At 34.4% G+C, this 21,571-nt stretch overlaps 2 protein-coding genes across 2 annotated transcripts; both read left to right on the top strand.

Moving 5' to 3' along the window:
- Positions 1–12,867: 12,867 nt before the first annotated feature.
- LOC109818803 (heparanase-like protein 2) lies at positions 12,868–19,690 on the top strand. The gene is made up of 9 exons (XM_083065826.1): positions 12,868–14,115; positions 14,233–14,269; positions 14,478–14,658; positions 14,752–14,906; positions 15,011–15,244; positions 15,346–15,535; positions 15,640–15,765; positions 15,841–15,940; positions 16,444–19,690. The coding sequence occupies exons 1-5, from the start codon at positions 13,834–13,836 to the stop codon at positions 15,079–15,081; spliced, it is 726 nt and encodes a 241-aa protein (XP_082921952.1). The 5' UTR covers positions 12,868–13,833; the 3' UTR covers positions 15,082–15,244; positions 15,346–15,535; positions 15,640–15,765; positions 15,841–15,940; positions 16,444–19,690.
- Positions 15,155–16,773, top strand: LOC145949232 (heparanase-like protein 1). Its single transcript, XM_083064782.1, has 5 exons — positions 15,155–15,244; positions 15,330–15,535; positions 15,640–15,765; positions 15,841–15,940; positions 16,444–16,773. Exons 1-5 carry the CDS (start codon positions 15,155–15,157, stop codon positions 16,771–16,773), a joined length of 852 nt encoding a protein of 283 aa, XP_082920908.1.
- Positions 19,691–21,571: the final 1,881 nt, after the last annotated feature.

Raw genomic sequence — 21,571 nt, 5'->3', positions numbered from 1 at the left:
CGACTTCTTATATTAAAAGTGATTGGTGTATCTACTTCAAAGATACTATTGTTCCATACTATTATGAAAGAATATTCTGGTAAAGTATGCACTTCCTCGAGAATGAAAAAAAGCGATCTACTTTGATTTGGTATTTTGGCTTAAATTCTTTAACTCCTTTATACTCAATTAAAAAATCCTTTTTTTAAAAGGTAGTGGATATAATCAGATTGACACAACAACCTTGTAAGCATTACACTTATGATGGAGAATTTCTTAGGAGGAAAGGTAGCTTGTGGTAGGAAATGATTTAAATTTGAAGACTAAAATCCTACAATAATTTCATAACCCAGCCACTGGTGGACATTTCGATTTTGAGCTAACTTACAGGAGAATCAAAGAAAAATTTCATTGGAAAGGAATGCAAAAGGAGGTAAAACAATGGGTACAAGAATGTGACACTTGTCAACAGAATAAACCTATATTGCAATTACCTGTTGACCTGTTAAAACCTTTGTCAATCCCTAATAGAGCATAGAAATCTATATCTATGAATTTCATAGTTGGTCTTCCTAAATCCAATTATATGACTTTTATTTTTGTGATAATAGACAGATTAACAAAGTATGCTCATTTTTTACCATTGGCTCATCCATTCGGAGTGGAAAAAGTGGCACAAGTCTTTATGGACAATGTGGTAAAATTACATGGATGGCCAACAGAGATCATCTCAGATAGGGACTCCATATTTATGAGTGAATTATGGTAAGAACTTATGCAAAAAACATGGGGTAAAGCTACTAAGGTCTACTACATTTCATCTGCAAAATGATGGCCAAACTGAGGCCTTGAATAAGTCTATAGAAGCTTATCTGCCATGTATTTTTGGGGAAATGTCGAAGAAATGGACTGACTATTTGTCTTTGGCAGAATTATGGTATAATACCAAGTTTCATACAACCACCAAGTTAACCCCATTTGAAGCTTTATATGGGTACCCACCTTTACATCCAACCATGGTCATGATTGTAGCTTCAATGGTGGAAGTATTGAACTATACAATACGTCCCCGGGAAGAAATATCTCAACTATTGCAAGCAAATTTAATTAGAGCTCAAACACGAATGAAGTGCTATACTGATCAAAAGAGAGTGGATAAAGAGTATCACTGTGGAAATATGGTGTATTTAAAAATACAACCTTACAAGGAACACACATTAGCCAATACTTCTTTCTACAAGTTAGCAACAAGGTATTATGGTCCTTATAAAGTGTTACAGAGAATTGGCAATGTTGCCTACAGATTAGAACTACTAGTAGGAACAAAGATCCACAATGTTTTCCACGTATCATTGTTGAAGAAATACCATGGCAATAAACCAGATCAATTACCCTTATTAAATGAAGATGGAGAATTTCTGCCACGACTTGTGGCAATATTAGACAAAAGAATTAAAAAGAAAAATAACAAAGCTGTGACTGAGGTTCTAATTCAATGGAGGGAGACCAATCCAGGGGGTGCTGTATGGAGAGAGCTATGTGACAGTAAGTTCAATTTCCAGATTTTGATTGGAATTGTTAAAAAAATGGCCTTGAGGTCAAGTCCAATTTAGAAGGGAGGGACACTTGTAATAGATAAAAATTAGGAAACTGTTATAATGGTAAATTTGTAATCTGGATTATATAAAAACCCCTTTGTATGTGTCAGAAGGACTACGCAAATAAAATTTGTAATTTTTCTTGTTCCTCTTAAACTTTCATTTTTGAGAGTGAGTGTTGTTAATGTTGAAATGTAATTCAGATTCTGTATAAATAAACCCATTCATATAATAAAGAGACACAGGCAAACGAAAATATTCTCTCTCTACACATTTATGTATTCTCTCTTTGCATGTTTACGTATTCTCTCTCTGCACGTTTACGTAATTCTCTCGCTCTCTTGTTTCTCTCACGTTCCAACATTTGGTATCTAGAGCGCAGGTTCGAAGGGTCAACCGCCATAGAAATTTATGGCTACATCACTCACTTCAATCCCCACCAATCTTCCAATTCTCACGACGAAGAATTATTATAATTGGAAAATTCATATAAGAGTGATCTTGAGGTTTCAAGGGGTATGGAACCTTGTTGAAGAAGGTTGCAAGTTGGCTGGTGCAGAAGGAACATAAGCCCAAAAATCCACAGATAAAGAGATCGAAAGGAAAGATTGCAAGGCCCTGTACATATTGCATCAAAGCGTTGATGTAACAAATTTTGAAAAAATCTCGAAAGAAGAGACATCCAAGGAGGCCTGGGAGATTCTTGAAAGGGTCCATGGTGGTGCAACGAAGACCAAGAAGGTGAGGCTTCAAACGCTGTGACGTTAATACGAGCTTTTATCAATGGAGAGCAACAAGATGGTGGCTGACTACATCACCGGTGTTCAAACGATGGTGAACACAATGAAGGGCCCTGGATAAATTAAAGATGGTTGAGCTATAAGTGATTGAGAAGGTGCTTCGTACACTACCCATGAAGTTTGATTACATAGTAGTGGCGATAGAAGATTCAAAGTGTTAGTTTATGAATTATCAAATAGTAAAAACTTATTTGATTGGTAGAAAGAATGAGGAGGCAAATTTATAATGATAGGCTTAGTTGAGAGGAAACTAGCTTAGAGGAATAGTTGGAATAGATTTGAGTAGTGAAAATGACTTACTAGTTGCTTGGGATACAAATGTTGGGTACATGGCCTATTTATAGGCCTCAACATCACCGTTCATGTTTTATGTAGAAGATTCTAGAGATATCTATTCTAGAGCTTTCTATCTATATGTAATTGTCTACATAATTCTAGAATTTGTATCATCTAGTAGTTACTAGCATACATCTATGTATTTTCTATAATGATCTAGCTTATTTGTATCACATTTTAACTCCTCCTTGATACAAATTTCTCTAACTCCTATCATAGTGCGAAACTATTCGAATCTACCTCTCGGTAGTGCCTTTGTGAATATGTCAGCAACTTGCTCTTCGGTCTTACAATACTCCATCTTGATTTCTTTAGTTGTTTCTACTTCTCTAATGAAGTGGTATTTAATTGCAATGTGTTTTGTCCTACTATGATGTACTAGATTTTTTGTGATTGCTATTGCTGATTTATTATCACAGTAGATTGTAGTAGGCCCATCTTGTTGTTCTCTCATTTTTGCAAGTATTCTGTGTAGCTAAATTGCTTGACTTGTAGCTTCAGCTACTGTAACATATTCTACCTCTGCAGTTGATTGTGCAACTGTTGCTTGCTTTTTTGATGCCCAAGAAAATATCCCTGATCTAAGTGAGAAGGCATAACCAGAGGTGCTCTTCATGTCATCTATCGATCCTGCCCAATCACTTTCAGTGTGTCCAAGCAAACTTGAGTTGGTCATTATTTTGTACCAAATACCAAACTCCTTCGTGCCTTGTAGATATCTAAGAATTCTTTTAGTTGCTTCAAAGTGAATTTGGCTTGGGTTTTGCATAAACCTTGATAAAAGACTTACAGCATACATTATGTCTGGTCGTGTGGCTGTTAAATATAGTAAGCATCCAATCAAACTCCTGTAGCGAGATGCATCAACATCTAGTGCTCCATCATCTTTTTGTAGCTTCTCATTTATCACAAGTGGAGTAGTGATAGTCTTGCAACCACTCATCTTGAACTTCTTCAAGAGAGCTTCAGTGTATTTCTTTTAACAAATGAATATCCCTTTCTTCTTTTGACTTACCTCAATACCAAGGAAGTAGTTCATCAAGCCAAGGTTTGTCATTTCAAATGTCTTCAGCATGTCTTCTTTGAATTCTATCATCATCTTCATATTGTTCCCTGTGTAGATAAGATCATCTACATACAAGGAAACAATGAGAGTGTCATATTGACCTTGGGTATTGATGTATAGTGTTGTCTCACTCTTACTCTTCCTAAATCCATGATCGGTGAAGTATTGATCTATTCTACTGTACCATGCTCGAGGAGCTTGCTTCAAACCATATAAAGCTTTTCTAAGCCTCAGTACTATGTCTTCATTTCCCTTGCTTATGAAACCTTGTGGTTTCTCTACATAGATCTCTTCTTGTAGTACTCCATTGAGAAAAGCAGACTTGACATCCAGTTGGTAGATATTCTAGCCTTTTTGTGCCGCAAGAGCTATTAGAGCTTTAATTGTATCTAGGCGTGCTATTGGGGCAAATGTCTCATTGTAGTCGACTCCAGGTTGTTGTGAATGACCCTTAGCTACCAACCTTGCCTTGTGCTTTTGTATGATGTCGTCCGGATTGAGCTTTGTCTTATAAACCCATTTTACCCCGATGATATCTTTGTCTTTTGGATAGTCTACTAGGTCCCATGTGTTATTTTTTCAACCATTTTTTACCTCTTCTTCCATAGCCTTGACCCATACTTGTTGCTTTGACGCTGCTTCAAAGCTTTCAGGTTCAAGTATGGCCAAGTTGCAGGTTTCATATATATCCACCAAAGATCTAACTCGTCTTGGAGTAGACTCTGGTGATGGAGTTTGTTGTTGTGGAGGAGAATGAGGCTAACCTGGGACTTCTGTAGTTACTTCTTCTGGTTGCTGAATTTAGATAGGAATGCTTTTCTTTACTTTCTCATCATTCCAATTCCAAGTCGCATTTTCATCAACTTCAATATCTCGACTAATAATCAACTTCTTGGTTTGCAAGTTGTAGACTCGGTAGCCTTTTGACTATGTGTTATATCCAAGGAAGATACCTCGTACTGTCTTGTCTTCTAACTTGTGCCATTTCTCTTCTGGAATGTGTATGTAGCAAATAGATCCAAATACCCTTAGGTGCTTTGCTGGTGGTTTTTTTCCGCTCTAAGCTTCAAGCGGAGTTTTATCTTGGACTACCTTAGCTGGGCATTTATTAAGTATGTAGACAGTAGTATAAATTGCTTCATCCCAAAATGTGTTTGGTAATCCTTTCTCCTTGAGCATCGGTCTGGCCATCTCCATTACTGTGCAATTTTTTCTTTCAGATACTCCATTTTGTTGTGGAGAATATGCAACTGTAAGTTGTTTCTCAATGCCTTCATCTTCGCAGAATTTATTAAACTCACGGGAAGTGTATTCTTTGCCACGATCACTTCTAAGTACTTTTATTTGTTTGCCACTTTGCTTTTCGACAAGGGTCTTAAACTTCTTGAAAATACCAAAGACTTCTGATTTTGCTTTTATGAAGTAGACCCAAATCATTCTAGAAAAATCATCTATGAAGAGAATGAAATACCTGTTGTTATGGAGTGACGACATCTGCATTGGTCCACATATATCTGTATGGATCAACTCCAACAAGTCCTTTGCTCTCCATGCTTTGCCTGTTGAAAACGGCAGTCGGTGTTGCTTGCCAAGGAGACATCCTTCACAAGCTTTAATATTCTCCTTTAGGCATAGGAGATCTCTCATCATATTTTTTTGATATAATAACTTTAAGGCATGCGTATTAAAGTGGCCAAATATTCGATGCCAAAGCCATGAGTTGTCTACTTCTGCTTTCATGGCAAATTTAGGGCCTTGTCTCAGGCTTATAGGGAAACTTATAGTCCTCTTCTCCATTTTTACTCGTCCAATCTCTAGCCTTTTATTGTCATATATTTTACATGTGTCTCCTTCGAAATGGAGAGTATAACCTTTCTCTATCATTTGGCCAATGCTCAAGAGATTTTCTTTGAGATTGGGAACTAGTAGAACATCAGCAATAAGTCTTGTACCTTTCTTCGTCTCCACCATAACTGTGCCTTTGCCTTCTGATTCAACGATAGTGTCATTCCCCATTCGGACTTTCACTTTGACGGATTCGTCAATATCCTTGAAGATGCATGCATCTTTGGCCATATGATTACTGCAACCGCTATCCAAGTACCAACTTCCACTTGTTTCACTATTGGAATCTTGGCTAGCATAGAAAAGATGTTGCTCACCATCTTTCTCTTCAGCAAAGTTTGCTTGATGCTTATTTTTTTTGCGGCAATACTTCTCAACATGTCCAATTTTTTTGCAATGGAAGCATTGTGACTTTCCACGATATCGATAGTCTTTCTCGGCATGATTTATCCTCTTGCAAATGCTGCATGGAGGATATTCATTCTGATAATTTCTAGAGAAATTTCTAGAATCCTCTTTATTTCTAGAAGTTTCTCCATTATTCATGTTTTCTTTATTTTGAGACCGTAATTTGAGCTTTGATTGAAAGGCATTTTCGGTTGAGTCCTCATCATGCCTATTCAACCTTTGCTCATAAGCTTCAAGTGACCCCATCAACTTTGCTACTGATAAGGTAGATAGATCTTTTGTTTGCGCAATCATTGTCATGATTGGATCATATTTATGGGAAACACTAATTAGAATTTTCTCCACTATTTTCTTGTCAAGAATATTTTTCCCGTACGCTCTCATTTGGTTAACTATTTCTTTTATCTTAGAATAGTAGTCCTTTACGGTCTCAGATTCCTTCATATTTAACAATTCAAAGTCACGCTGTAGAGTTTGTAATTTTATGGCACGTACCTTTTCACTTCCTTCGAACTCCTCTTGAAGAGTAGTCCATGCTTCTTTTGCTGTTGTTGCACCCATTATTCTCAGAAAAATTGTGTCGGTCACAACTTGTTGCAAAATGAATAACGCCTTTGAATTCTTTTGTTTGTTCTCTTTCAACTCCTTTTTTTGAGCCGTAGTAAGGGATGAGGTGTCTTCTAGAGTAGAAAATCCTTCTTCTATCATGTCCCATAAATCTTGGAAGGTGAAATATGTCTTTATTTTGTTACTCCAAAAATCATAATTTTCACCATTAAAAATGGGAATAGGGATAAATAATGGTTGAATGGTGTTGTCCATGGATTAGAGTTTTGTTTTGAAAATGGGTAGAATATTAGAATTTTTTTTGGAAGTAGTGAGGTAATACTTCTAAGCCCAGTAGATGACCGAGCGTAGCTCTGGTAACACTATTAGTTTATGAATTATCAAATAGTAAAACCTTATTTGATTGGTAGAAGGCAAATTTATAATGATAGGCTTAGTTGAGAGGAAACTAGCTTAAATGAATAGTTGGAAAAGATTTGAGTAGTGGAAATGACTTACTAGTTGCTTGAGATACAAATGTCGGGTACATGGCCTATTTATAGGCCTCAACATCACTATTCGTGTTTTATGTAGAAGATTCTAGAGATATCTATTCTAGAGATTTCTATTCTAGAGATTTCTATTTATATGTAATTGTCTACATAATTCTAGAATTTGTATCATCTAGTAGTTACTAGCATACATCTATGTATTTTCTATAATGATCTAGCTTATTCTAGAAGTGAAGTGAATAGTGAGGACGTGAACGAGATTCAAGACAACAAACATAAAGTTGTACCTCAGAAAGGGAAGGGACGCAATCCTAACATAAAAAAGGTAAAGTGTTACAATTGTAATAAGATGGGTCATATTGCCAAGTATTGCAGGCACTATAATCTAAGGAGAGATGAAGCCCAAATGGCTCAAGAGGAAGACAACGACTCAGAACAAGTTCTGTTAATGGCAACCACTATCCAAGCAGAAGGACTAGAAGATAATAATTGGTATCTTGACACAGGATGCTCAACACACATGACAGGAAGGAAGGACTAGTTCGCAAGCCTTGACAAATCAATTAAAAGCAAGGTGAAGTTTGCAGATGCTCGCGTTCTAATGGCAGAAGGGGTTGGAAAGATCACGGTAAAGAAGAAGAATGGCGGCCAAGTTCTCATTATAGATGTCTTATTCGTCCCTGGAATGAAGAGCAACCTATTAAGCCTAGGCCAGCTACTAGAGAAACGATACACCTCTAGATTGGAAAATAAGATGCTCAAGGTGTACGATAAGAAAAATCACTTAATACTGAAGTCACCCCTTACGAAGAACCAAACCTTCAAAGTAAAAATTGATGTAGTAGAACAAAAATGTCTTGCGGTTGCGTTAAAGAATGAGGAATGGCTTTGGCATTACCATCTTGAACACCTCAACTTCAAAGATTTGCAGAACCTGAAATCCAAAGACATAGTGCAGGGCTTACCCCAAATATCTCCACCTAATGAAGTGTGTAGTGACTGCATGGAATCTAAAAAGCCGAGGAACTCCTTTCAACAACATATTTCATCCAAAACTAAAGAAAGGCTACAGGTCGTCTACTCTAATGTTTGTGGTCCTATTCAAACTGAGTCCCTTGGAGGTAATAGATACTTTATCTTTTTCATAGACGACTTCTCCAGAAAGCTATGGGTATATTTGATCAAAAGAAAGAGTGAAGTGTTAAAAGTGTTTCAAAAATTCAAAGCCATGGTGGAACTAAGTAGTGGCCAGTTGATCAAAGTATTGAGGACCGACGGTGGAGGTGAATATACCTCCAGAGAATTTGAGAGGTTTTGTGAAAAGGAAGGAATTGAGCATCAAGTTACGCCTCCATACACACTGCAACATAATGAAACTACTAAAAGGAAGAACCGAACAATAATTAGTGGGAAAAACCCAAGTCCCACATCGACTAGAGATTAGGCAATTAAATAATATATAAGTGAAAAACAACCCTCACCTTACAAGCCGGTTTTGTAGGGTTGAGTTAGGCTTAAATCCACTATTCTAAGATGGTATCAGAGCTATCCTAAATTCTTAAAAATGGGTCACCCACCATTCATTGATACATGCATCATGGGCATGAGGGGGTGTATTCAAGTCCCGCCAATCCTAGATCATTAAAAAAGAGCCACCTACCATTTATCCACGTACCAAGCCCAAGAGTGCTGGACGTGAGGGGTGTGTGTTGGGAAAAACCCAAGTCCCACATCGAATAGAGATTAGGAAATTAAATAATATATAAGTGGAAAGCAACCTTCACTTTACAAGCCGGTTTTGTAGGTTGAGTTAGGCTTAAATCCACTATTTTAAGAATAATGAACATGGTACGTAGCATGTTAAAAGCAAAACAATTGCCTAAGTATCTGTGGGGGGAGGTTGCGTCAACCGCTGCTTACATCCTAAAAAAATGCCCTTCGAAGAGGCTGGAGGGAGTTGCTCCAGAAGAGGTTTGGTCAAACAACAAGCCAGACGTGAGCCACCTAAGAGTGTTTGGATCAATAGGTTTCAAAAACATACCTGAACAATTGAGAAGAAAGCTAGACGACAAAGGTGAGAAGATGATACTGCTGGGGTATCATCCAACAGGTGGATAAAAGTTGTCCAATCCTATCAGCAAACAAATTGTGGTGAGTAGGGACGTAATGTTTGATGAGTCGAAGGGATGGAACTCGGAGTCAAACAAGGATAAACGATACAGTCAAGTAATCATTGAGTCCGTGGACGCTAAAACTGACGAAGATCAAAATGAAGAACCAAGAGGAGCATGTACGTCCAATACTCTAAGAAGATCTCAAAGAGATACTCGTATTCTAGGAAGACTCAAAGGTTTTGAAATGATATTTGATACTGATGTAAATGAAGACGGAGATATTGTTCACTTCACTCTATTCTTTGAAACTAAACCATTCACCTTTGAAGAAGCCATTTTGAACAGCAAATGGGTTGGTGCAATGAAGGATGAGCTTAGATCCATAGAGAAGAACCAAATGTGGAAACTAGTGACTCTTCCAAAGGCCAAGAGACCAATCAGTCTAAGGTGGGTCTTTAAGACCAAAACCGATCCCACAGGAAAGGTAGTGAAGCATAAAGCAAGGTTAGTGGTACGTGGCTTTCTTCAAAAGCCTGACATCGACTATAAGGAAGTTTTTGCACCAATGGCTCAGATTGAAACGATAAGAACCGTGGTCGCCATTGCCAATTCAAAAGAAGTTTACGTATCACAGCCTCTTGGGTTCGAAATTAAAGAACAAGAAGCTAAGGTGTACAGACTCAAGAGAGCTCTCTATGGACTCAAGCAAGTGTCTAGAGCATGGAATCGAAGGATTGATGCATACATGTTACAACTTGGATTCATCAAATGCATCTCTGAGTTTGGAGTATACGTTTGCCAAAAAAAAACACTTGGTCATAGTGTGTTTGTACGTGGATGATCTTCTAATTACAGGCAATCATATTGGAGATGTTGAGGTCATTAAGAGGGAATTGATGCATGAGTTTGAAACGACAGACTTAGGAAAGTTGTTGTACATCCTAGGATTTGAATTCGTAAAGGTAAAAGAAGGGTTGATGATGCATTAGAAGTGGTATGCGATGGAAGTGTTGAAAAGTTTCAACATGCTAAACTGCAATTCAGCATCTACTCCATCTGAGACCGGTTTGATTTTGGAGAAGGAAGGGATCGAAGAACCTGTTGATGAAACTGTGTATAAGATAATTGTGGGATCTTTACGGTACCTTTGTCACACACGTTCAAACATACAATTCTCTGTCGGAGTTGTGTCAGGATTCATGCAGAATCCCAGGGCACCTCATCTTCTTGCTGCTAAATGGATCCTCGTCAAAGGAACCATGTCAAGTGGTATCTTGTTCTAACAGAACAACATCACGACTGATGAAATTGAGGTTGTTGGGTTCACGGATACGGACTGAGGGGCGGACAAGGATGATCGTAGGAGTACAGCTGATTTTGTATTCTTTGTTGAAGGAGCTCCTATCTCGTGGAGCTCGAAGAAGGAACTTATGGTGGCTTTGTCCACATGTGAAGCAGAGTATATAGCTGCTGCCATGTGTGCATGTCAGGCTGCATGGTTAGACAAACTGCTAGTTGAGTTGAAACAGAAACATGATGAAGGAGTGAAGTTGTTCATCGACAACAAGTCAGCAATAAGCTTGTCAAAGAACCCAGTAACTCACGGAAGAAGTAAGCATATTGAAACCAATTTCCATTACTTGAGAGACAAAGTGAATGAAGGGAAGTTGGAGCTTGTGTACTGCAAAACTCAGGATCAAGTGGCAGACGTGTTCACTAAAGCTACAAAGGGAGAGAGGTTTCGAGTCTTAAGAAATAAGTTAAAAGTTCGTGATGTTGAGAAAATTTGAATTAAGAGAGAATGTTGAAATGTATTTTAGATGTATAAATAAACCCATTCATATAACAAAGAGACACAGACAAACAAAAATATTCTCTCTCTGTACATTTAGATAATTCTCTTGCTCTCTTGTTTCTCTCACGTTCTAACAGTTACGGCATATCAACTCAACCTTAACAGTAATATACATTACTTCTTAGGAGTTGAAGTTTTTAGAGATGCTAATGGTACATGTATCATAAACAGATCAAGTAGATCTCTGACTTGAAGAAATTTAACATGGTGAATGCTTTCTCTTGTCTCACACTTTTAGTGAAAGGAAGAATTATATAAGCAGAAGAAAAATTGATGAAAAGTCTCACCGGAGTTTTAGGTGCATATAATATTAAACAAATACAAAGTCTGACATTTCTTTTTTTTCAATATACTTAGTCAGTCACTCCCCAACTACACTTAACTGTGTAAAAAAATTTATTTTAATATTCTTAAGAATATTTTTTAAAATAAAATTTTTAAAAAAATAAAAATGAAAGCTACAAATATTATATAAAAAAAAAATAACTTCTGTTTCCATAGAAAATAGACATATCAAATATCCACTCTTTCATTATAGTAATAAAACTCCCTTAATCTTATAAATATAATTTTTCAAAGAATAAAAGATATTTGAAAATCTTATTATATGACTTTCAGAAATAGAAATGACCAAATTGCAGACAAATCAAATTGTGTACTTGTCTTACAAAAGCATTTGCTGAGTAATCTATTTTGGATCAGTTAAAGAAAAATATTAGAGAAGGAATTTTTTGAGCAAATGAGCAAACTTAATAGTGAATGGACTTTTAAATGTCAATATATGTTTATAAATAAATCATATATATCAGAACTATTAGAGTTAACCAAATGGTTGGGTGGAGAGTGGTTGGAGTAGTTAGAAGTATGAGACCTAAATTCAATCTTCATTACAACCATAATGAAGTAACAAAATAAGAAATATTAAAATTATTAAAAGAAAAAATAAACAGAAATCATGTTCTATTGTTAGAACTAACTGTCCAATATCCTAGGTTTTAATACTTTATTATGAAATAGTTGTTCACGTTCCTCCCCACATGAGCAACAATTAGATGATACTATTGGTACAGTAAGCTCTCACACTTCTTGTTTAAAAGTATTTCCATTTTGGCTTTAGAAGAAAATTCTGTATTTTATTTTTGAAAGTTATTTTACGATTATAACTAAACAAAACACAAATTCATTTATTTTTATTAAAAACACTACACTAGATATAAGTTAACACTTGCAACCATTCATTTATATATAAATCAGAGAATTGATGGCAATTTTTTTTAGTTGAAAACTAGTTATTATTAATAATTCATATTTTTTTTTGAAAATATTTAAACAAATTATTCCTAATTTAAAAATAAAATACACAAATAAATAAATAATGACAAGACATAAATAAGATTAGTTAACTAATATGGTAAAAAAATGAAATAACATTAAAAGTTGTCAAGTTATATCAGAAGAAAAATACTTATCGAAGATTCTGTCGGTATAAACATATATGAATTAATAATTTATTATGGATATAATTATTTTGTTCTTTTTTTTTTTACTGGAATAAGTGTTCTACATGTTATATATAATTTTTTTTTAAAATGTTTCATCTTATAGGGATGTAGAAATTTATACCGATTAATCTGGATTTTATTGCTTAGAGTTGTATAACCGGTTATCCGTAAATTGCAACAGAAAACTAAATAAACAAGTCTTCTAAATAAGCAATTAAAATAAAACAGTAATATAGTTGATAGAAGGTATAGTATAACAATCAATAGTTATTCTATGCAATACACCCGGTTTGTCGATAAAATTATATTTGTATTTTTTTCTTCTCATTATTTTTCGACTTTATATAAAAAAGTAAAATATAATTATAGCTTGAATAAATTAAATGTTTTTAATATGTTAATAATTAAATCACAAGTATAGATAATTTTAATTTTTAAAGTTACAAAAAAACATTAATTTTTAAAATTATTGAATGTTGATTATTTTGAAAACTAAATGATTCCATTATGTTAAAAATTCAAATGTATTTATTCATTTATTTTGAGAAATAATAATAATTTTAATTTTAAAAATTAAATTGATTGACACCCTTAATTCTAGAGATTAAATGTGTTGCAAAAAAATTTTATCTGTAGTCAAACCTTAGTATGAATAAGACTCTACTTTATTACTATAACATATTCAATGAGACTCATAGTTATTGTAACTAAATGACTGTGCATGCTAATATTTTGATGCATTGGGCGAGACAAGGTTGAAGTGCTCTAAATTTTATAGACGGGACACATGCATTCTAAAACACATAGAAAAATGTTGATATATGGAAATGCTAAATTGCTGATTTATATAATATAATGAGCATGAGGTGTTGTCATACAATTTTAAAATGAGGGTCTCACAATCACAATATACACTTTTGTATTGGTTTTCATTTATAAATATTCTTTTTTATTTTTTAATATTATAAACTATAAAATTACAATGACTAAGGTATGTTACATAACAAAATTCATGAGTGACAATACAAAATCACGAATGTTGTCAAATAAAATGTAGAAACTAATTTTATAACTAGCTAAAATAAAATGAAAGGAAGTAAAAAAGAAAGAATATTGAAAGAAAAAAATGTAAATATAATTGCTTTGTTACTTAAAAGATTCTGTTAGATAAACAGATTAGTTGTTACTGTAGTTACTTAAAAATATTAACAGAAAACTAATGGTTGGATAGTGTTTCAAAGTAACTGAAGTTGTTGACTAGAGTTGGGAATTATGTCTATAAATTTCATTGACCAAGAACAAAAGCTACGTAAATTTGTGAAGTTTCTTTTTCACTGCTTTTCAGTGACAATGAATACGAAAGTGACCTTTTGTTGTGTTCTCTTTTCATTATTTTGCTTATCTTTAGCTGAACACGTGAACCTTAGAGTAGAAACAGTGACAACCATTGCTACCACAGATGAAGATTTTGTTTGTGCAACTTTAGATTGGTGGCCTTCTACTAAGTGTAACTACAATCAATGTCCCTGGGGGAACGCAGGTGTTCTCACTCTGGTATTTAGTTTTTTCATTTGAGATCTCAATATAATATTTGGTTTTTATCATTAAATAAGCATTGTGCATATTTTCATCTAACTTTTTTTTTTTTTTTTTTTTTTTTTACTTTTGCAGGATTTTGGTAACAAAATTATAACAAATGCCATTAAGGGTACGTTTCTTATAATGTTCCATTGAAAATTTTCATACACAGAAAAATGTTACTATTTATTAGTATTTGAGATGATTGGAGTTGGAATATAAGATTTTGCTTTTTCAAAAGCATTTGTATTTAGTTTAATTTGTTATGCGCATGTACTCATTTGTATACTATGATTTATATCATTTAAAGATCTAATTCCTGGCAAAAAAATTTGCAGCATTTAGTCCCTTGAGAATCAGATTAGGAGGTTCACTAGAAGATCAAATTATTTACCAATTTGGAAGACAAAAGGAATACCCAGTTATGAAAAAGAAACATGATGGTCTCTTTGGTTTCAGTGAAGGATGTCTTCCCAAAAAGAAATGGGATGAAATGAATCATTTTTTCAATAAAACTGGGTATTGCTTTACATCCTTTTCTCAATGTGATTATGCATGTCACTTGTCAGCATCTATAATCTCACTTTTTTTTTTTTTTTCTCTCTTTTGTAGAGTGAAATTCACTTTTGGGTTGAATGCTCTTATTGGAAAGAAAAATTCTAAGATCCACAAGGGTAACTGGGAGGGAGATTGGAATCCAACAAATGCCATAAGTCTCATGGAGTACACAATGTCAAAAGGATACAAAATAGATTCATATGAATTAGGTATTTAAAATCTTTGAAATTGAAGCTTTGAATTACATATCTATACATTTTTATTTTGTTTGATGATGCATTTTGACTTATGGAGTTTTTAAACTGCATATTAGGAAATGAATTATGCTCTGGTGGGGTATCTGCTAGAGTAGACGGTGTTCAATATGCTAAAGACATTACTTGACTGAAACGTATAATTAATCTACTATATCCAAATGAGAATACAAGGCCAAAGGTGCTAGGCCCCGGTGGTTTCTATGGTAAGGATTGGTTTGATAGCTTCTTACAGAATGTTGAACCTGGTGTGGTTGATGGAGTTACCCATCACATTTACAATCTTGGTGCTGGTATGTATATATAGATTCTCCATATAATAATATGCACTTCACTACATTGCTTGTGTATTTATCATAGTGATTGTTTTCTAAATAGATTATTGTTAATGAAGGTGATGATAAAAATCTTATTCACAAGGTTCAAGACCCATTTTATTTGAGCAAAATTGCTCAAACATTCAAAGATGTCTCCGTAGCAGTCAATGAATACTCACCATCAGCAGGAGCATGGGTTGGAGAATCTGGTGGATCCTATAATAGTGGTGGCAAAGATGTTTCAAATACTTTTGTTAATGGCTTTTGGTATCTCTAATCTTCAATTCAATTAAGTTCTTTTCTTACCCCGGCCCTTTTCTTTCCATTACAAAACCGCCACTAACATGTACCTAATTTTAATGAATTACTAGGTATCTTGACCAGTTGGGAATGACATCAACCTTCAACCATAAGGTTTATTGTAGACAAGCATTAGTTGGTGGAAACTATGCTTTGTTAAACACCACAACATTCATTCCTAAACCAGATTATTATGGGTAAGTCACATATTTCTAAGTGATTATAAATGTCTTTTTTTCTTCTTCTAATTTTATTATCTCCCTTTTGATTAGAGCGCTTTTATGGCATCGACTCATGGGAAATAAAGTCCTTTCAGTTTTTCATGAAGGCTCTTCGTATTTACGTGTATATGCTCATTGTTCCAAGAAAGAGGTAAGTTCATTTATTTTTAAATTTCTTTTTCTTTGCTCTTTGCTAAACTATTCCACATGTCATTCCAACAATTATTTTTTTTTGTTTTAACTTATTTTGATTCTCTTACTTTAAAACTACGCATAACCTTGTTTGTTTTAAGAATGCTGCTTTTATTGATCTTTGTGATTTGTTATCTAAGATGATGTAGTGAGAAAACTTTACCATGTATTATACCATACTATATATGAATTAGTTGAATGAAAATCATGTATCATTTGAGAATTATGAAGTATTTGCCAGGTAAAGAAACGGTCTTATTGACAAAGAATATTAAGAAATCTAACACATAATATATATAGAATTAATCACTAGATGTTTTAATAGTACCTTTTTTTATTTTAATTTAATTAAAAAAACAAATGACATGATAGTATTAGAAGATCTAATTAGTTGTCAGTGTAAAAAAAATTTATTTTAATTGTAAATCACATCTTATTTTTTATTTTTTTATTTTTTCTCAGCCTGGTATTACTGTGCTCCTCATAAACATGTCCAATTCCACTTCCTTCCAAGTATCTCTTGAGAATGACATGAACTTGTACCCTTCTTTGGAAGCTGTAAAAAGAAAGACATCAAAGCCTATGAGGGAAGAGTACCATTTGACTCCTAAAGATGGAAACCTTCAAAGTGATGTAGTGCTATTGAATGGAACTCCCCTAAAGCTGACCAAGTCAAAGGACATCCCAGCAATGAAGCCAAAGCTAGTTGATGAATTTTCTCCAATAAATGTGAAATCTGATTCAATTGTGTTTGTGCATAGCAATGAAGCCAAAGCAATGAAGCCAAAGTGATGATGGAATCATGCCTAGGAAGGCAAGAGGTGACATATTGAAGGAGCCAAGAGGAGTTGGCTAGACATGAAGGTTTGGGCCAGTCAGGGCTCAATGGGCCTGATGGGCCTAGGAAGGCCCAAGTTGAACTTTTCATGGGCCATATTTTGTTATAGCTATTTTCATATGTTTTGTATACATCATGTTAGTATAGGTATCATATATTTTGGTCTTGTATTTTGGACCACATAGAGTAGCATTTTAGGTTTTAGGCTTGTTGGGCCTAGTTTTGGGCTTCATGGGCTTTTGGTACCCAATATTGGGCTCATTTTCATTCTTGTAATTTTTCCTTTCCATTGTAATTGTTTGACCAATGTAATTAGGTCATTAGAATAGGAAAATACAAGGAATACTAAAGTATGCTAATTAGGTTAAACTAGGTTTAATTTGGAAGCCATTTAAGTTACATTTGAGTCACATGTTTTGCACCATTGGTGGCTGAACATGTGACACTCAAATTAACCCTAAATGACTCTCAAATCAGACCTAAATGCACCTTGGTACCTAAATTTTCGGACTTACACATGTGCACCAAAGTTTGAATTCAAATTTCAAATTTGAATTCAAACTTTAGGCGCCAATTTGTGTAGCTTTGGTTTAGGTGCCTATGTGCTTCATTTTCGTGCATACTTAAGTCCTCCCTTCACATTTTTGTATTCACTTTTGAGAATAATGAAATTTGAGAGCTTATTCAGCCAAATTTCTTCAAGAGTCACCGAATTTAGAGAGCTACACTTTTAGGAACCCTTTTAGGTTTCCTCCTCTTTGAAGTGAGCTTTCCCTTGAACCTTAAGCTTGGATGCTTCCATCCAAGGCTTAAGCCTTCTTCCAATCCGTGAATCATCCTCCATCTAGTGTTCATCATTGTGGTTTCCATCTCCTTGAAGAAGATCCGAGCAAAGGAGAAGCTAAGGAGAAATCATCTACCACTCCTCCTAACCTTTTCCATCATTTTTGGTATCAAGAGCAAGGTTCTTCAAGGAGATAAGTGCTTCATCTTTTTGTGTCCGAATTTGTGTTCAATATGTTCTTCTTGTCTTGTTTAAGTTTCGTTGTGGATCTATATGTTTTGAATCCTCTTGTGTTCCATAGATCCATTGGTTGATTGTTTTTGAGTTTCTTTCACAATCAACATGAATTAGGACCTTTTTGCTTGTGCTTATATTTTGTTTTCTTTGAGTCTCTCCATTCTTGTATGTGTCCGTGATTGGACCTCATGCATTGCATTTAGATTTTTGGTTTTTAATCTTGTTTTGTCTTAGAGTTTGTGTGTAGTCCTTATATGTCATAAAATTCCTTGAATAGCATGTTGATCTAATTTTTGTTTTGAGTTCATTGTTCATTAATTTTGCTCTCGGTCATTGTTCATATGTGCCTACCTATATGTGCTTTTTCTTTTACCTTATTGTGTTCATGATTTGCTATTAGTCCTAGCAAGTTTCCTTAGAGTTAGGTTTCCATTGTGTTCTTAAAGTTTTCAAATCACTTTCCATTGAAAAAAATCTTACAAAAACATTTATGATTCAAAATTTCAAGTGCTTCTAGTGCATTATCTTTGGATTCAAGTTTTTAAAAAAAATATATATACATTAAGTCTGGAAAAACAGAGTTAAAACAGAGCCTAAAGTGTTCAAAAGATCAAAAGAAAAGAGTTCATAAAGAAGCCAAATCAAAACCTAAAGATTAGTGCACTAGTTTCTCAAGTTTACTTGAATTTTGACCTAATTTTTGGCTAACTTGTAGTCTCGGTTTCTATAGCTTGGAATCATAGAAAAATTTGAAACAAAAGGCAAATATACTCTCTGGACTCTTAACTTGAAACTGGAAAAAGAAAGAATAAAAAAAAAATAGAGAAAGAAAATTAAAAGGAAAAAGCCGAGAGGTGTACATTGGTGAAAAACCTACTTGATTCCTTGTTATTGTTTTGACTACTATTTTTGCTATACTTATCCAATTGCTTTCAAATTTTTTTTGTTTTGTTCATCTACTCTAGTACCTATATAGGAACATTCCTAACTGAGTGCTAGCTTTATTTGGAGTCTTATTTTCCAGTTTTACTTGTTGAACCTCTTTGAGTCTTGTCATATATACATATTACTCTTAACTTTTGGTATAAGCTTTTCAAATTGTGCTTCTATTGCTTGTCTAGTTTTCTTTCAATAATTTCCCTGTGCTGGAAGTGGCCTCAAATCCTTGCTCAAGGATCAAGCATTGCTCAACAAAGAGTAGGAAAAGTTTGGACACTAAGACCTAAAAATTTGACCTAAATTAGTGACCAAAACTTCTCCTAAACTTCCTTCACTTGAGTGACCATTCCTTTCACCTTGTGAGGCAGCCACCATTAACCTCTTTTGTTGTGATTCTTTGCAGGTCCAGGAGCATCAAATTTGAAGGATTAGTGGCGGATTAAGACACTTAAACAAGTGTTAGAAAAGTTGAACACAAAAACCGTCACTAATTGGTCACCAAAACCGCCATTTATTGCTTTCTAGGCTAGTTTAAATTTTGCAATCTCACTTGTATTTTAAAATCAATTTGTAAAGCTTGGAGGGAGTATTAAGAAGCTGGTCAGGTATATCTAACTCCTTGTTAGCATTCTCACGTGTAGTACTAGTGGAAGTGGCTTGAAAATTTCATATGTTTCAAGCTTCCACCTAGGGCAAACCGACTAGTTGATTTATCCTTGCTTCCTTCAAGTGTTTGAACTTTAATTGTGTTTACTTAGTTGCTTAAATTCGTCTAGACTTGTGTAGATTTACTTGCTCACGTTTAGTTTAGTCTCAAAAAACAAACAAATTGTGAAAAAGCATTCAAAATTTTTGTGAAAAGTTTTGGGGAATTGGAGATACCACAAAGGAGTTTAGTGATTTCCACTTGAAAAGGCTTGGTTATTAAGTGGCTCTTTGTAGCTCACCTCCCTTGATAGTGCAACTTGTACACTTAGACTTCCAAGTGTTATTTTCATTCCTAGAAAATACCAAAAACATTTTATAACTTTTTTGCATAGCATATACAAAAAAATTCTTTTGTTTAATCATGAGAAAATATTTCTCAAGTGGTAATGAATTAAGCTCTCCAAAAGGTTTTTCACATTCTACTCAAAGGCTTAAATCACTAACACCTTGGACAAAGCAAGAAGCTTTAAAAAAAGAAAAAGAAAAACTTGAAAAAAAAGCACAAATTGCAATTTTAGAGGAAGAAATTCACATTATTAAACAAAAGAGAGAAAAACTTTTAGCAAAAGAAAAATTGAGAAAAACAAGAGAAAAAGAAAGAAAAAAGGCATTGCTCTTAGGGAAGAGTAAGGAGGAAAATAATTCCTCTAAAGGACTTGTGAGTGAAGAGAGTTGTTCTACCACTAAAAATCATTTACAAAATACTCTCTTCATAAATAAAGACCTTAACTCTTACCCTAATCTTACCACTAGTCATGAAGTAGAGATTCAAGAACAAATCATTCTAAAGAAAAATGAATCTCAACTTCAAGATGTAGTGAAGAAGGAGTGGACTACATTTAGTTCCACTTCTTGTGCTACTTCCTTGGAGGTGCCCAAGGAAGATAGCCTTCCTCTCTTTAGGAATCCTTCTACCATAGTTGTTCTAATAAAGCACCCAAATTTTGGAATCTATTGTTTGATAGATACATCTTGTCATATTTCATATTCTATTTTTGATCTTATGGGAAGTTCATCCTTATTTGAACTTAATTTGCACCCTTCCCTACAAGACAAAAATAGTTTATATGAGTTTTCAAGATTTTTCAAGACATTTTATCTACCAAACAATATGATTCAAAATTGTTTAGGACGTTTTCTAGTATTCTTTTCTTTATATTTTAGGAAAAGCCTAGGCTACCATTTAGGGTATTTTAGGCAAGATATTGTAGTGTTTAAAAATCATTCTTTTCATTGTCTTAGTCATAGTGTTATTACATTCTTAGGTTTTACTTCTAGGTTATGCTTAGGAGAGGAGCCTATTTCTACTTTTAGGGAGTCTAATTTTGATAGTTTATTTTTTCTTAGGCTAGATATAAGGACTCCTCTTAGGATCCATAATCCATTTTCTCATCATAAACATGTCACCTCTTATACATGGTTTGTTGTGTATGTAGGTGATGTTTCTTATTCCATGCATCCTCGTGATTTGAGGACAAATCCTTTTCAAGAGGGAGGGGATGATGGAATCATGCCTAGGAAGGCAAGAGGTGACATATTGAAGGAGCCAAGAGGAGTTGGCTAGACATGAAGGTTTGGGCCAGTCAGGGCCCAATGGGCCTGATGGGCCTAGGAAGGCCCAAGTTGAACTTTTCATGGGCCATATTTTGTTATAGCTATTTTCATATGTTTTGTATACATCATGTTAGTATAGGTATCATATATTTTGGTCTTGTATTTTGGACCACATAGAGTAGCATTTTAGGTTTTAGGCTTGTTGGGCCTAGTTTTGGGCTTCATGGGCTTTTGGGCTTTTGGTACCCAATATTGGGCTCATTTTCATTCTTGTAATTTTTCCTTTCCATTGTAATTGTTTGACCAATGTAATTAGGTCATTAGAATAGGAAAATACAAGGAATACTAAAGTATGCTAATTAGGTTAAACTAGGTTTAATTTGGAAGCCATTTAAGTTACATTTGAGTCACATGTTTTGCACCATTGGTGGCTGAACATGTGACACTCAAATTAACCCTAAATGACTCTCAAATCAGACCTAAATGCACCTTGGTACCTAAATTTTCGGACTTACACATGTGCACCAAAG

The sequence above is a fragment of the Cajanus cajan genome, chromosome 10 (genome assembly GCF_000230855.2).
Source record: "Cajanus cajan strain Asha chromosome 10, NIPB_CcT2T_4, whole genome shotgun sequence".
Classification (NCBI taxonomy): Eukaryota; Viridiplantae; Streptophyta; class Magnoliopsida; order Fabales; family Fabaceae; genus Cajanus; species Cajanus cajan.
This window is presented reverse-complemented; position numbering and strand designations above follow the sequence as displayed.

Bases quoted from the DNA above. Each gene is read 5' to 3' on its own strand.
- LOC109818803 (XM_083065826.1), top strand. From the start codon at position 13,834: ATGTCTATAAATTTCATTGACCAAGAACAAAAGCTACGTAAATTTGTG. The intron at 14,270-14,477 runs GTACGTTTCTTA...AAAAATTTGCAG, and splicing joins TATAACAAATGCCATTAAGG to CATTTAGTCCCTTGAGAATC. The intron at 14,659-14,751 runs GTATTGCTTTAC...TCTCTTTTGTAG, and splicing joins CATTTTTTCAATAAAACTGG to AGTGAAATTCACTTTTGGGT.
- LOC145949232 (XM_083064782.1), top strand. From the start codon at position 15,155: ATGGTAAGGATTGGTTTGATAGCTTCTTACAGAATGTTGAACCTGGTG. The intron at 15,766-15,840 runs GTAAGTCACATA...CCTTTTGATTAG, and splicing joins CCTAAACCAGATTATTATGG to AGCGCTTTTATGGCATCGAC. The intron at 15,941-16,443 runs GTAAGTTCATTT...ATTTTTTCTCAG, and splicing joins CTCATTGTTCCAAGAAAGAG to CCTGGTATTACTGTGCTCCT.